Genomic DNA, 17,500 nt, shown 5'->3' with positions numbered 1-17,500 from the left:
ACTGAGAGCTATCCATCTTTCTCTCTCCCTCTCTCCATTCCTCTCCCTCTTTCCTGACATGGAGTGATACTCTGTCCATTAGGGAGAATTTATATTATCCATAACAGCTGCTATTATCTTGTTCTTTCCATGTTGTTTATTTTACTAAACCCTCTCTCTTTTATCTCTCTATAGGTCTCTCATTCCTCCTCCATCATGCTTGTTTATGGTCGCTGCTGTTTGTCTCCACCCACTCTGGGACAGTGGGCGTGTCACATATCACGAACCCCACCTTTACCCAGATTGCCCCGCCCTTTTTTATTTTCAGTTCATACTTTCCTACTACTTCTCGTCCTTCTGCTGGTTTCGTCTCCTGGCTGTCAATCACGGCGGGACCGAGGGTCAGGCGGAGTGACCAATTACATCCCAGGGGCGTGGCCTGACCCGGGTCTCCAGCAGCGGCCGTGGTCCAAGCAGTGGGTGGGGTCGAAGCTGCTGCAGGGCCTCACCATCGCTGTGGTCCTGGTGGGAAACTCGAGCGAAGTGACTCTGTATGGAACAAGGGATAACAAAGAGGAGTGGAGGGATCAAGGGAACGACGGGTTCATGAACGAAGGGGTAGGGAACGTGGAAGTGGTGCGGATGAACGAGACGGACCCGAGCAGCATCATCAAGAGCGTGTGTGATCTCATGACTCAGCACTGGCTTCAGGGAGTCGTATTCGGTGATGACACAGACCAGGAGGCCATCGCTCAAATCCTGGACTTCATCTCCGCTCAAACACGCACACCCATCCTCGGAGTGAAGGGAGGATCCTCCATGATCATGGCAGCTAAGGTATCTCACACACACACACACACACACACACAGATGGAGTTCATCTCAGCATGTCTAACAGAGAAACTGCAGAACTGCATGATGGGAAACTGTGTTACCCTCAGGGGTCTGGAATCTGAGTGTGTGTGTGTGTGTGTGTGTGTGTGTGTGTGTGTCGTGAATGGATTGTGTGTGCTGGAATCCTTAGTGGAAATGGTATGAGTCATAAGCCCTCACACAGCACAGACTGTAAGATGCAGTCAAGGCACTAGCAGATGAAGATGTTTCTTCCTGACGGTTGTGTTGTTTTGTCACTGGCTGTTCTTGCTCATGCTGATGTCACTGTAGAAGGTCATGAAGCACGAACATGGACCTCTTCACTCGTTACAGTTACATGAGGCGGTCACTTTTAACAGTAAACATCATCAGGCAGCAGGTCTGCAGAAGTACAGCTGTAGATTTAGATCCTCAGTAAACAATCCAGAGGAAAAGCTCCATGAGGAACATGAGGGAGGAACATGAGGAAGAACCCTGGAGAGGAACCAGACTCCCAGAGGAACCCATCATCATGTGGGTGACACCAGAGAGTGTGAATCATTACAGTCTAGAGGTGTGGAGGAGTGAAGACTAACAGAGCAGAGTGTGTGTATGAGATGTTCAGTTTGATTAATCCTGGGATGAGCCACAGAACGCTCTTCATGATTCCAGCATCAGTTACAAATCTACAAAATTAAACTATGAAGAAACTCAGAGATGTTTTGGGACATGAAGATCTGCAGGGTTTACAGCTGCTCTGTAGGTGGCTTGCTGTGGAAGCTCTTATGAATGAAATATCTCCTCACTGCAGGATATTAGGGACTTTAATCAGTAATGGCTAGCTAATTTCTAAATTTCTAAAATTCTTAAATTCAAAAGCTTGGTTTTTCTTCTGGATGCTGAATCTGTCCCTCATTCTGCTGTCTCTTACAGTCCACAGTGACAGGTTCAGTTTGTTGTGATGTCAGCATGGTGTCTGTGGTCCTCACAGGGGATGCCAAAAGTGTTAGATACCATGTGAGGTTGACTGGTGTACTGGACATAGACTGTCCATTTACAACTTTTGGTTCATACTCATTAACACTTTGGTCATCATCATCATTGTTGTCATCCTCCTCCTCCTCCTCATCCTCCTCATCATCATCATCATTATCATGATTCCCCTTCTCATCACCACTGTCGTCATCATCATTTTCTATCCACTGTTTCCCTATCAGATAATCACCAACCACTATCATCATCATCATCATCATCATCATCATCATCAGTAACCAGTGAGGGCACAGAGTAACACCTCTATCACCTAGTGCAGGGAGTCCAGTTTTATCTGAAAGGGTTGGTGTCGATGCAGGTTTTTATTTTGACCGAGCATAATCCACACCTGACCCACACCTGACCCACACCTGAAGCCCAAACCAGCTGATTAAACCGGTGGAACCAGGGGTGACTTCTGCTCGATTAGAGTGGATTCCTGCACTCACACAGCCCTGTGTAGATTAGACTGGACCTACTGAAGACAGGTTTTTAAAAACCAGTGCTCATGCAGCATGCCAGAGCAGCAGACTGTACTGTGAGAAGGCCATTTCACACTGTACAGGTCACCTCACCACCTCCTACAGCTCCATCTCCACCAGAGCTTCACTCCACACCCGCTGCATCAGAGGAACGTCAGTGAAGCGTCAAACTCGAGCTGTGCTGCTCTCATGCTTCATGCCACTGTGGCTGAGAAGTGCAAAGCAATAACAAATGAGAAAACACAAGGAGAAATCAGACAAAGTGGAAAAGGTAGGTATAGTGTGTGAATGGAATTCTTCCCTCTGATTGGATGAGACATGGGTCACTCAGGACCTACAGGAAGTCCAGCAGGCTGCAGCAGTAGAAAGTGGCTCTTATAGCGCTCCTTACATCCTTTAATCTGGAATAGTTTGCTCTTCCACACATTCCTGGTGTGTTTTTAGAGATTGCAAACTAATCTTTACTCCATGATACACTATCAGTATATCCAACATCACACTGACCATATGAACGTCCTTCACCACAGTAGCGCTGAATTAACTCCATTTTCTTATAAATATAAATATATGTGTTTGTTATTTTCTTTAAAAGATTTAAAATTGCACTATTGAAAATAAATAATGGTTTAAAGTGAAGGCAGAACTCCACACATGTGCAGGAAATAAAGTTAGATACACAATTTCCTACTTCCTGTATATCCTGAGTGACAGATGTCTCATCCAATCAGAGGGAAGAATTCCATTCACAGACTATACCTACCTTTTCCACTCTGATTCGTCCTTGTGTTTCTGGATCTGTTATTGTGTTTTGAACTTCTCGGCCACCGTTTTGTGTTTATAATTCCTCTTACTTGTTACATCAAATTACAAAAACTCATTCTTTCTCTATTTCCTGCACCGTATTTAAAATACTAATCTCCACAGAGGTGATGAGTGTGTATTGTGTAGCCTCACAGTGAAGAGAGACCCCGGTTTTACAGAGAGACCGGTTATTCACTGTCCCACTGTGTCATGTCACAGGGTTGTAATTACGGCTCGGACAAGACCCGCTTAGTAATGAGGACTCAAGAGCAAACAGGACAGAGAAAGCCTGTGTGTGTGTGTGTGTGTGTGTGTGTGAGTCTAGACTCTGAACATCATGAACATATAAAGAACTACAGTGTATGAAGAATTTCCGTCTGTCTTATTCAGATGAAACTTCTTTATCTGTCACAATGATCACATCACCTTCTCAAATCTGGGCTGAAATCCAGAGAACTCTTAAAACACCTTTATCACATCCTTGTCTCACACACACACACACACACACACACACACACACACACAGACTCAGTTCTCTTTGTGCGGTTCTCTTTGGGCTGTGACACGCTAGCAGGCTTCTGTACAGTCCTCTAAAGTTCAGCTTACACACACCTACACACACACTGAAGCACAGGTGTGTATGCTGGAGTCCGTAGAGGAAATGTGTGAGTCATAAACACACCCACACAGACGTTATCACTAACATTACACTATGTACAGTACACACACACACACACACACACACACACACACAGACACACACACACACACACAGACACACACACACACATTCTCTCTCTCTCTCTCTCTCTCTCTGCTCAGTGTGTTTCCTAAAGCAAAGCCAAAACCACTGTTTAGGGAAGATTTGCTCTCTGTGTGCGTGTCTGTAACCACGCAGAAAACACGACACCCGTCTTCAACAATTGCTCTCTCTCTCTCTCTCTCTCTCTCTCTCTCTCTCTCTCTCTCCTTCCGTTCTTCCATTCTGTCGGCACACTGCAATCCTCCAGAGTCTGGCGTTTACTGAGGGGAAGAGAGAAGCGTGTTATTCCCATAAAAAGGAACAAGGGATTCATCATTGATGAGAGAGAGAGAGAGAAAGAGAGAGCGCGAGAGAGAGAGAGAGAGAGAGAGAGAGAGAGAGGATCAGCAATCTTTCATGTCAGGAGAGAGATGATGGAGAGATGGGTGAAATGATGCTGCAGTTGGAGAGCATGAACGAGAGAAAAAATGGATGAATGGAGAGAGTGAAAGAGTGCATACTTGTGCTGAAAAACATGAGCTAGATGAAGGCACAGAGAGAGCAAGAGAGAGCAGATGATTAGGAGCAGACTGTGGGTGGTTTGTGTGTGTGTGTGTGTGTGTGTGTGAGACTCTGACTCAGTCTGTTTGTGCTGCTGAATGTTGCCCTGGTGGCTCCACTGAAAAACACATCCTATCACTGATAAACTTCATCTGTTTTTCTCACTCAGCCACCTGGATGTGTGTTACATAAACACTCACATTAATACTCATCCCTCTGGAGGTTGTCGAGTTGTGACCGTAGTTGTGAGTCTGTTTTGTGGGTCTGTAGTTGTGAGTCTGTTTTGTGGGTCTGGTGTTTGTAGTTGTGTAGCAGCCACATAGTCGTATGGGTGTAGATGTGGGTGTGTTACTGTGAGTCTGTAATCACTCGAGTTGTGTGTCTGTAGTTTTTGTGTAGTTCTCTGAGTGCAGTGGTTGTAGTAATAATTGTATTTAGCTCATCTTTAATTGTTTGCTAGTGTAGGTTTTGTGAGTGTACAGATGTGTGGGGATGTTTTTAGAGGATTTTGAGAGTGCTATCTAAACTGCTCTGTGTGTGTGTGTGTTTGTACTCAGTGGGAGGTGTGAGGTGAATCAGTGGGTGTAGGAGGTGCTGAATGGCTCACATGGCTAGTGGTCTGTCTTCACACACACACACACACACACACACACACTTGAACCCCGAGGCTGTTATACATAATTTTGTTGCCGGTGTGTTGTGCCTCTGTGTGCCCTTTTGTAAGACCCTCATCAGTGCGGGTTGTTCAGTGTGTTGAGTTCAGTGTGTTGAGTTCAGTGTGTTGAGTTCAGTGTGTAACACGAGTGAAGAGAAACATATTCAAATGTGTTTAAAGTGACGAGGCTTTATTTAGTGTGTAATTGTTTAGATGTGTAGTTGTGTGTCTGTAGTTGGTGTGTACTTGTTTAGATGTGTAGTTGTGTGTCTGTAGTTGGTGTGTAATTGTTTAGATGTGTAGTTGTGTGTCTGTAGTTGGTGTGTAATTGTTTAGATGTGTAGTTGTGTGTCTGTAGTTGGTGTGTAATTGTTTAGATGTGTAGTTGTGTGTCTGTAGTTGGTGTGTACTTGTGTAGTTGTATGTCTGTAGTTGGTGTGTAATTGTTTAGATGTGTAGTTGTGTGTCTGTAGTTGGTGTGTAATTGTTTAGATGTGTAGTTGTGTGTCTGTAGTTGGTGTGTACTTGTGTAGTTGTATGTCTGTAGTTGGTGTGTACTTGTTTAGATGTGTAGTTGTGTGTCTGTAGTTGGTGTGTACTTGTTTAGATGTGTAGTTGTGTGTCTGTAGTTGGTGTGTAATTGTTTAGATGTGTAGTTGTGTGTCTGTAGTTGGTGTGTAATTGTTTAGATGTGTAGTTGTGTGTCTGTAGTTGGTGTGTAATTGTTTAGATGTGTAGTTGTGTGTCTGTAGTTGGTGTGTAATTGTTTAGATGTGTAGTTGTGTGTCTGTAGTTGGTGTGTACTTGTGTGTCTGTAGTTGGTGTGTAATTGTTTAGATGTGTAGTTGTGTGTCTGTAGTTGGTGTGTACTTGTGTAGTTGTGTGTCTGTAGTTGGTGTGTACTTGTTTAGATGTGTAGTTGTGTGTCTGTAGTTGGTGTGTACTTGTTTAGATGTGTAGTTGTGTGTCTGTAGTTGGTGTGTAATTGTTTAGATGTGTAGTTGTGTGTCTGTAGTTGGTGTGTAATTGTATGTCTGTAGTTGGTGTGTAATTGTTTAGATGTGTAGTTGTGTGTCTGTAGTTGGTGTGTACTTGTTTAGATGTGTAGTTGTGTGTCTGTAGTTGGTGTGTAATTGTTTAGATGTGTAGTTGTGTGTCTGTAGTTGGTGTGTAATTGTTTAGATGTGTAGTTGTGTGTCTGTAGTTGGTGTGTAATTGTTTAGATGTGTAGTTGTGTGTCTGTAGTTGGTGTGTACTTGTGTGTCTGTAGTTGGTGTGTAATTGTTTAGATGTGTAGTTGTGTGTCTGTAGTTGGTGTGTAATTGTTTAGATGTGTAGTTGTGTGTCTGTAGTTGGTGTGTAATTGTTTAGATGTGTAGTTGTGTGTCTGTAGTTGGTGTGTACTTGTTTAGATGTGTAGTTGTGTGTCTGTAGTTGGTGTGTAATTGTTTAGATGTGTAGTTGTGTGACTAGTTGGTGTGTAATTGTTTGCCATGCCCACACACAGTCCCGAGTGATGTTAGAGATGTATAGATGCACCAGGACAGAGTGTGTAGAGTTGTGTATAGAGTTGTGTGTAGAGCTCAGTGTGTAGAGCTCAGTGTGTAGAGTTGTGTGTAGAGTTGTGTATAGAGTTGTGTGCAGATCTCAGTGTGTAGAGCTCAGTGTGTAGAGTTGTGTGTAGAGCCCAGTGTTTAGAGTTGTGTGTAGAGTTGTGTATAGGGCTCAGTATGTAGAGTTGTGTATAGAGCTCAGTGTGTAGAGTTGTGTGCAGATCATCAGTGTGTAGAGTTGTGTGTAGAGCTCAGTGTGTAGAGTTGTGTGCAGATCATCAGTGTGTAGAGTTGTGTGTAGAGCCCAGTGTGTAGAGCCCAGTGTGTAGAGTTGTGTATAGAGCTCAGTGTGTAGAGTTGTGTGTAGAGTTGTGTGCAGATCATCAGTGTGTAGAGTTGTGTGTAGAGCTCAGTGTGTAGAGTTGTGTGTAGAGTTGTGTGCAGATCATCAGTGTGTAGAGTTGTGTGTAGAGCTCAGTGTGTAGAGTTGTGTGTAGAGCCCAGTGTGTAGAGCCCAGTGTGTAGAGTTGTGTATAGAGCTCAGTGTGTAGAGTTGTGTGTAGAGTTGTGTACAGATCATCAGTGTGTAGAGTTGTGTGTAGAGCTTAGTGTGTAGAGTTGTGTGTAGAGCCCAGTGTGTAGAGCCCAGTGTGTAGAGTTGTGTATAGAGCTCAGTGTGTAGAGTTGTGTGCAGATCATCAGTGTGTAGAGTTGTGTGTAGAGCTCAGTGTGTAGAGTTGTGTGTAGAGTTGTGTGCTGAGTTCAGTGTGCAGAGTTGTGTGTAGAGCTCAGTGTGTAGAGTTGTGTGTAGAGCTTAGTGTGTAGAGTTGTGTGTAGAGCTCAGTGTGTAGAGTTGTGTGTAGAGCTCAGTGTGTAGAGTTGTGTGTAGAGCTTAGTGTGTAGAGTTGTGTGTAGAGCTCAGTGTGTAGAGTTGTGTGTAGAGCTTAGTGTGTAGAGTTGTGTGTAGAGCTCAGTGTGTAGAGTTGTGTGTAGAGCTTAGTGTGTAGAGTTGTGTGTAGAGCTCAGTGTGTAGAGTTGTGTGTTGAGTTCAGTGTGTAGAGTTGTGTGTAGAGTTGTGTGTTGAGTTCAGTGTGTAGAGTTGTGTGTAGAGCTTAGTGTGTAGAGTTGTGTGTAGAGCTCAGTGTGTAGAGTTGTGTGTAGAGCTTAGTGTGTAGAGTTGTGTGTAGAGCTTAGTGTGTAGAGTTGTGTGTAGAGCTCAGTGTGTAGAGTTGTGTGTAGAGCTCAGTGTGTAGAGTTGTGTGTAGAGCTTAGTGTGTAGAGCTCAGTGTGTAGAGTTGTGTGTAGAGCTTAGTGTGTGGAGTTGTGTGTAGAGCTCAGTGTGTAGAGTTGTGTGTTGAGTTCAGTGTGTAGAGTTGTGTGTAGAGTTGTGTGTTGAGTTCAGTGTGTAGAGTTGTGTGTAGAGTTCAGTGTGTAGAGTTGTGTGTAGAGTTCAGTGTGTAGAGTTGTGTGTTGAGTTCAGTGTGTAGAGTTGTGTGTAGAGTTGTGTGTTGAGTTCAGTGTGTAGAGTTGTGTGTTGTGTCCTCTGTTGTGTTCTCTTTTTACTGCATGGTTTTTAGCACAAGTTCTCCTAAACTAAAAGTTCAGTGTTGGGGTGTGGTCTAGAGCAAACCCCGCCCACTCTGCATGTCTCTCCTGGCTTTATTGTAAGAATAAACAATTTACAAATCAGTAACCTGACAGTAATCACAGACAGGTGAGAACCCCCCCCCCACACACAAACACATACACCATGCCGAGAGAGAGAGACAGAGAGAGACAGAGAGAGAGAGAGAGACAGAGAGAGAGAGAGAGGGGGAGAGAGACAGAGAGAGAGAGAGAGGGGGAGAGAGAGAGAGAGAGAGAGAGAGAGACACAGAGAGAGAGAGAGAGGGGGAGAGAGAGAGAGAGACAGAGAGAGAGAGAGACAGAGAGAGACAGAGAGAGAGAGAGAGACAGAGAGAGAGAGAGAGAGGGGGACAGAGATAGAGGGGGGAGAGAGAGAGACAGAGGGGGAGAGAGAGAGAGAGAGAGAGAGAGAGGGGGACAGAGAGAGAGGGGGAGAGAGAGAGACAGAGGGGGAGAGAGAGAGAGAGAGAGAGAGGGGGACAGAGAGAGAGGGGGGAGAGAGAGAGACAGAGGGGGGGAGAGAGAGAGAGAGAGAGAGGGGACAGAGAGAGGGGGGAGAGAGAGAGAGAGGGGGACAGAGAGAGAGGGGGACAGAGAGGGGGGGGAGAGACAGAGAGAGAGAGAGGGGGGGGGCGAGAGAGAGAGAGACAGAGAGAGAGAGAGAGAGAGAGAGAGAGAGAGAGACAGAGAGAGAGAGAGTCCTAAATATGTGTCCTAATTCTTCCTTCTGTCCGGTTTCAGCTGAAGACAATTTTAAACTCTGCTGGAAGCTAGAACTTTTCACTTCCTCTCCCCATTCCTCTCACTTTGTCTTTCTATATCCATCTATCTTTCTCACACTCTCTCTCTCCATCCCTTTTTGCCTGTCTTCCTGTCTATCTGTTTATCTCTATTTTTCTTCTGTTTCTGTCTGTTTTCTGTCCCTTTCCATCTCTGTCTGCCTGCCTGTCTGTCTATCTGTCTGTTTATCTGTCTGCCTGTTGATCTGTCTGCTTTACTGTCTGCCTGCCTGTCTGTCTGTTTATCTGTTTGCCTGCCTGTCTGTCTGTTTATCTGTCTGTCTTACTGTCTGCCTGCCTGCCTGTCTGTTTATCTGTCTGTCTTACTGTCTGCCTGCCTGTCTGTCTATTTATCTGTCTGTCTATTTATCTGTCTGTCTGTTTATCTGTCTGTCTATTTATCTGTCTGTCTATTTATCTGTCTGTCTGTTTATCTGTCTGCCTGCCTGTCTGTCTGTTTATCTGTCTGCTTTACTGTCTGCCTGTCTGTCAGTTAGTTTATCTGTCTGCTTTACTGTCTGCCTGTCTGTCTGTCTGTTTATCTGTCTGCTTTACTGTCTGCCTGTCTGTCTGTCTGTTTATCTGTCTGCCTGTTTATCTGTCTGTCTTACTGTCTGCCTGCCTGTCTGTCTGTTTATCTGTCTGTCTGTCTGATTTGTATGTCTGTCTGTCTGTCTCTCCATTACACCACAGTGGATTGGCTTGTGATTAGTTGGGTGAATTCACCCTACTGGTTGTGGACATGTATGACCTGTCTGTTCAGACTGGCTAATAGAAACACTTGACCAGACTTGGACGAGACTGGATAACAAAATAAATTCCTTTTTTATATTAGTTTATATCAGTGTTATATATAGTGTATAAAGTACAGTATAAAGTGCAGCCCTGTTTAATATCATGATGGTAATGAGGTCAGTATCTTCCTCTCTCTGGTTATAGATATAAACCCTGAGGCTTACATGCATTTCCTTTTCCTCTCTCTCTCTCTCTCTCTCTCTCTCTCTCTCTCTCTGTCCTTGTCGAGTTGTACATAATTTCACACTTGAATTTGTTCCTGTTTTTCTCTGTGACTCTCCTCTCACTGTTATGTCCTTCTCCTGGCCTTACTCCCAGACAGAGACAAAGAGAGACAGACAGACAGACAGACAGATAGAGAGCAACATGCAGAGAGACTGAGAGAGAGAGAGCGAGAGAGAGAGAGAGAGAGAGAGAGGTGTGAAAGTGTGAGTGAGGAACACAAGATGTGCTCAGTCAATTACACAGGAGAAGCCTGCCAACCTGGCAGCACTCAGAGACACCACAAGCTGTTACGCTTACTCTTACACTTACGTTTCACACACACACACACACACACACACACACACACACACACACACACACACACACACACACACACACAGGTCCAGTTACTGATCCTGTTTAGTTTTACTGCTACTACTACTAATAATAATACATTTAGTTGAGGAAGCCGGTCTCAGTACTCCAGTGTGGAGTGTGTTAAGGATTAAATGAATATATTTCCTCCTGAGACTCAAATCCACATACATTTACATGCAGCCTAAATAATTCATCTGACTCATTACTCAGTCAGAATATAAAAACCACCTTATATGCTGCTCAGTCGGAATAGAGTACACAGTCTGGATTTCTGTCAAATGGTACGAGGTCCTTTTAATAATCTGTTAAACAGAAGAATAATCAGTGTGTAAACTGTGGACACTGTTGGACTTTCTCTGAACATGTGTTTGAAATGTTTAATATCTGTCAGAAATCCGACACGGACGAAGAATCACACACTCTGTGAAAAAAAAAACTAATTTCTTGTGTTAATTCAAATCGCTGACCTTCAGTATCAGTGACATTTCATGACAGTTTCATGACTGGATTCTGCTCAGTCTGGTCCTGTACCAGTTTCCACCCATCAGCCAGATCTACTCATCACAAAACATCTACAGGCTGGAGAGTGTGAAGGCTAACAGGTGCTTCCTCTGAGACACATGGAGCCTGCCAAAATCTGCTGCTCCTGCTGCATCACGGGGCAGTGTAACGTCCTCAGAGGAACTCTTGTTTCGACCTCTTCCACATACACGAGCTCACCGCCCAGCTGCCTGGTGTCCTCGTGAGTGACAGCGAGAGAGCGTCTGGTCTCCTGACCCTGGACGGCTGAACGCCTGAGTCCAGTATGAGCATTTTATTTTATTTTCAACATCTCGAGCCTGTGCTCCTGTATGTCAGGTAAATATGAATTTTTGAGAAACTTGACTTTGGTCACAAACCTTTCTTTTTGCTGTTGATTTAATAATCACAATTTAAAGACATTTTACGGAGAAAGAAAGAATTTAAAAGAAAATGCAGGACTAATGGAATCTTTGTTGCTATGGTGATGGTGACAGTAAACCTCATTTCACACATGCACAAAGCTTTGGATCGGATTGCATGTAGAGTTCCTGTGAATGAGAACTTCAGGGGTCCAGTTTAGGATCGATGTGAAGAGTTTATTAAGAATCTGCAGACAGAATGAGAATGAGATCACAGCCACTGATCTCCATAAAGAACTGAATATTCCCACATCCACCTTTGGGTGAAGAGATGAGTTGCTAATCGATCACCATCTGGTGTTGACTTGGATCAGATGGTGGGGTAAACTGGCGGTCAGACCCAGCAAGTCCAAACGTGCAGCCAGGGTTTGGTGGGAAGTGCTGGAATTATTTCAACTCTCACCTCTGAGTGACCTTCAGACACATCCAGAAGGAGGAAGGAGACACCATGCCCAAACAGAAATGTTGAGTAGATCAAATGAACAAAAAAACCCCTAAGAACCAGGTGGTGAAGGCTAGAGATAAGGAGTATTGTGAAGTAGAAGAACAGACCTAGCTCACTGGTTCACTGGACTACAGATTGAGATGTGAGGATGATAATAGTTAGCTAGGGCATATAATGACTTTTACGCCACCCAAAATACATCCTCCATGGCCTCTCCAAAGGACTTCTGGAAAACCGGATAGGAAGGACATTGTCCACTTGTTTAGCAAGGACAGAGAGACTTTCTGGAAGGAGAACTTTTAGGAACTCTTTCAGAAGGTCAGGATGGTCCCACTAAGAATACTAACTAGTCATGAATTCTAGCGTTTAGGACAGAGATTACACATGTTGTTATTGAAATATGCTAATGTATGCTAATATTGTTTACTAGTTTTCACCTTCAGTTCAATAATCCAGACACGTGTGTGTGTGTGTGTGTGTGTGTGTGAGAGAGAGAGAGAGACTGTGGCAGTACAGAAGAGCTCTGTCACTGTGCATTAGTGTAAGAAATCAGAGGAATACTGAACACTCAAGTGTGTGTGTGTGTGTGTGTGTGTGTGAGAGAGCAAGAGAGAGAGGGAGAGAAAGAGAGAGAGAGAGAGAGAGAGAGAGAGAGTGCATGTCACAGAGGGGTCAGTGTATGATGTCAGGTATAATGGTTATATTTAGGATGGAAATTGATTTCTTTTAATTAATAATTCCGCTCAGAGATGAAGCCGGACACAGAGAGAGGGCAAAAGAGGGAAGAGATGGAAAGAGCAGCAGACGAGTGTAAGAGTGAAAGACCACGGAGAGATTGAGCAGGCGAGCGGGGAAGTGAGAGAGAGAAGTGCTGAAAGATATATAGAGAGAAAGCGACGAGGTTAATAATCTTCACACCTCTTTATCGGAGGCTTACAGCGTGAAGGTCACATTGTCCAGCTGGAATATGTGTATATTATAGAGAAGTGTGTGTGTGTGTGTGTGTGCGCGCTGCAGTAAAGCAATGGCGAAGCTGCATTTATTGGCACAAAACCTCAGAAATCAATATGAAGCTGCAATCTCTGTGTGTGGTGTGTGTGTGTGTGGTGTGTGTGTGTGTGTGTGTTTGTGTGCACATGTGTTATGGATGCCAGAGTAGCACAGCTGGTGTGTCAATGTGTTGCCACAGTGTGAGAGCGGAAATGGACTGTCTGTGTGTGTGTGTGTGTGTGCATGCGTGTGTGTGTGTGTGTTAAGCAGTTAAGCGCTGATATTTTTGTCTAGGTTTCTGTAGTTCTAAGAGGGATCCATATGCCTGGGATGGTTTGTTAGGTCTTCGTGGGTTCTGTAGGTTTGAGAGGAGTTTTGTAAGAGTTCCTCCTGATTCAGTGTCACTGGTCTTTATATTATTCTATAATTTCTCTGCTTATAAAAGTGTGTCTGAGAGAGTGTGTGTGTGTGTGTGTGTGTGAGTGTATGTGTGTGTGTGTGTGTATGTATGTGTGTGTTATACTGTCCTATCTATTTTCAGATTAGGATAACTAAGTAATTTTCCTGAAATGCTAACCAGGCCTATGTCTTAAACTGTACTCTGTTCACTACATAGTGCACTATTACACCCACTGGTGTTGACCTAGATAATGAAGTGTGTGTGTGTGTGTTTATGACCTGTATATAATCTACCTCAGACACTTCAGCCCTTATTACAAGAACAAAGAGTTAAAATAATTGTATAAAATCAATCTTACACACACTGATTGGAATAGTATGGCCTACTTCCCTGTCCTCTAACCACAATCATCTTAAATTCCACAGGCTCTCTACACTAATCTATTGCAGTGCATTGTGGGATTTCATTAGCGTACCACGTAGGATATGATTTTGGACTCGGGAAGTGAAGAGGACATTTAGACAGACGTCAGTGTTATACAGAGATGTAGTGCACACAGAGTAGGTGCGTGAGTGAGCAAGCGGATATTTAAATGATTCTGATGTAATTAAGTGAACGAGGCCTGAGATAATTAGGACGTGCCCGATTAATCACATCTGTGTGTGGGGGATTACAGATAAAGCTTTAACCAGAGAGAGAGAGAGAGAGAGAGAGAGAGAGAGAGAGAAATGTAGATTTCTGTACACAGCTGTAATAAAATGATCAAACTTATTTTCCAACACTGTTTAACGAGTTAAACTGCTAGCTAAACTATAATTAACTTAATGATAGGTAAATAGCTAGCATTGGAAGGAGGGACAGAAACACTAAACCCTAAACATCACTGTTACAGAAACACTAAACCCCAAACATGACTGTTACAGAAACACTAAACCCCAAACATGACTGTTACAGAAACACTAAACCCCAAACATGACTGTTACAGAAACACTAAACCCCAAACATGACTGTTATAGAAACACTAAACCCCAAACATGACTGTTACAGAAACACTAAACCCCAAACATGACTGTTACAGAAACACTAAACCCCAAACATGACTGTTACAGAAACACTAAACCCCAAACATCACTGTTACAGAAACACTAAACCCCAAACATGACTGTTACAGAAACACTAAACCCCAAACATCACTGTTACAGAAACACTAAACCCCAAACATCACTGCTACAGAAACACTAAACCCCAAACATCACTGTTACAGAAACACTAAACCCCGAAAATCACTGTTACAGAAACACTAAACCCCAAACATCACTGTTACAGAAACACTAAACCCCAAACATCACTGTTACAGAAACACTAAACCCCAAACATCACTGCTACAGAAACACTAAACCCCAAACATCACTGTTACAGAAACACTAAACCCCAAACATCACTGTTACAGAAACACTAAACCCCAAACATCACTGTTACAGAAACACTAAACCCCGAAAATCACTGTTACAGAAACACTAAACCCCAAACATCACTGTTACAGAAACACTAAACCCCAAACATCACTGCTACAGAAACACTAAACCCCAAACATCACTGCTACAGAAACACTAAACCCCAAACATCACTGCTACAGAAACACTAAACCCCAAACATCACTGTTACAGAAACACTAAACCCCAAACATCACTGTTACAGAAACACTAAACCCCAAACATCACTGCTACAGAAACACTAAACCCCAAACATCACTGCTACAGAAACACTAAACCCCAAACATCACTGTTACAGAAACACTAAACCCCAAACATCACTGTTACAGAAACACTAAACCCCAAACATCACTGCTACAGAAACACTAAACCCCAAACATCACTGTTACAGAAACACTAAACCCCAAACATCACTGTTACAGAAACACTAAACTCCAAACATCACTGCTACAGAAACACTAAACCCCAAACATCACTGTTACAGAAACACTAAACCCCAAACATCACTGTTACAGAAACACTAAACCCCAAACATCACTGTTACAGAAACACTAAACCCCAAACATCACTGTTACAGAAACACTAACCCAGAAATGCAATCACTGCGGGTTGAATACTAAACCCAGAAATAGTTCGGCTAAATTGTCTTTCATCTTTTGTTGCTTTACTTGAAGGAGATTGGGTATAGTGCAGTGCATTAACACTGCTGTTAGGGAAAGTAGAATTCAATTACACCCATTCAGCCAGAACAGATAAGCCAGAGAGAGATAGAGGGAGGAGATGAATGGAGGGAGGCAGAGAGAAGGAGGAGAGAGACGGAGATTATACACAACAAATTTAAAAGCATTAGTAGGTAAAAATGGAGGGGAGTGAGACAAAGAGACAGAGATGGAGAGCGAGAGATGGGGGATATAATGACGGAGGATAAATCGTGTTGCGGTAGAGAATGCAGTCGCAAATTTAAAGTAGCACTCTGACTGTACAAACACTTCATCACTCCAACACACACACATATGCACACACACACACACACCTACGCACATGCGCACACACACATACACACACACTTATGCACACACACACCTACGCACATGCGCGCACACACACACACCTACGCACATGCGCACACACACATGCACACACACACACACACATGCACACACACACACACACCTATGCACATGTGCACACACACATACACACACACATATGCACACACACACACCTACGCACATGCGCACACACACATACACACACACATATGCACACACACACCTACGCACATGCGCGCACACACACACACACCTACGCACATGCGCACACACACATGCACACACACACACACATGCACACACACACCTACGCACATGTGCACACACACATACACACACACATATGCACACACACACACCTACGCACATGCGCACACACACATACACACACATATGCACACACACACCTATGCACATGCGCGCACACACACACACCTACGCACATGTGCACACACACATAAGCACACACATATGCACACACACACATGCACACACACACACACACACCTACGCACATGTGCACACACACACACACACATATACACACACACATGCACACACACACGCGCACACACACGCACACACACACACACACGTGTGCGCACACACACGCACATGCGCACACACACGCATATGCGCACACATGGGTACACACAGACACACACACACAGAGACACACACACAGACACACACACACACACACACTTGTATGCATGCACACAAGGAACAGAAGGTTCTGGAACGATTAGGAATGAGAACTAGTTCCAGTAAACTAACAGAACTGCTTGAACACAAAAGTCTTTGTCATTTGCTGTGTGTGTGTGTGTGTGCATGTGCGTAGGTGTGTGTGTGTGTGTGTGTGTGTATACATGTAAGGGTGTACATGTCAGATCAGGTGTCAGACCTTTCATGGCTGCCAAACCTCAGCTTTTATGCACCTTGTGTCTATCTAGTTCACACACTCACACACACACACACACACACACACACACACACTCACACACACACACACGCCTGTGAGTCCACACGCACGCGCACACACACACACACACACACACACAGACAAATGCCTGTGAGTCCACACACACACACACGCCTGTGAGTCCACACGCACGCATACACACACACACACACACACACACACACACAAACAAATGCCTGTGAGTCCACACACACGCCTGTGAGTCCACACGCACGCACACACACACACACAAACAAATGCCTGTGAGTCCACACACACACACGCCTGTGAGTCCACACACACACACACACACACGCACACACACACACAAACACACACACTGGTCTCCCCTAAACTAGGTTGTGTGGATGTATTCACTTGTGTTTTGGGTCTTGTGATGCCGCCAGTGTTGCTCTACATTACACTGTTGATGAATATAGCTTGTCCTCAACCTATGGCATGTGCTCACACACACACACACACACACACACTAAAACTGCAATAACTGGCATGGAAAGCACCATTAAAAAATAACTACCTACTTCAAGGATGCTAAATCTAATAGATTTAGATACAGAGACAAATGTGGGATGTGTGGTAATTTGGGTTGAAACATAACTGCTACAGGAAGACTAAACCCCGAACATGACTGCTACAGAAACACTAAACCCCAAACATCACTGCTACAGAAACACTAAACCCCGAACATCACTGCTGCAGACAGACTAATCCCCAAACATCACTGCTACAGAAACACTAAACCCCAAACATCACTGTTA

General features: G+C 44.0%; 1 protein-coding gene across 4 annotated transcripts in view; it reads left to right on the top strand.

Annotated features, from left to right (window-relative positions):
• Positions 1 to 17,500, top strand: part of grin2ba (glutamate receptor, ionotropic, N-methyl D-aspartate 2B, genome duplicate a) — a 64,332-nt gene that overhangs the window by 17,944 nt on the left and 28,888 nt on the right. For all 4 annotated transcript variants that reach the window (XM_058405160.1, XM_058405156.1, XM_058405158.1 and 1 more), the window contains one exon: positions 175 to 816. In XM_058405160.1, coding sequence (XP_058261143.1) covers positions 175 to 816 — 642 coding nt within the window. The remainder of the gene's footprint in view (positions 1 to 174; positions 817 to 17,500) is intronic.

Source organism: Hemibagrus wyckioides, linkage group LG12 (genome assembly GCF_019097595.1).
Source record: "Hemibagrus wyckioides isolate EC202008001 linkage group LG12, SWU_Hwy_1.0, whole genome shotgun sequence".
Lineage (NCBI taxonomy): Eukaryota > Metazoa > Chordata > Actinopteri > Siluriformes > Bagridae > Hemibagrus > Hemibagrus wyckioides.
This window is presented reverse-complemented; position numbering and strand designations above follow the sequence as displayed.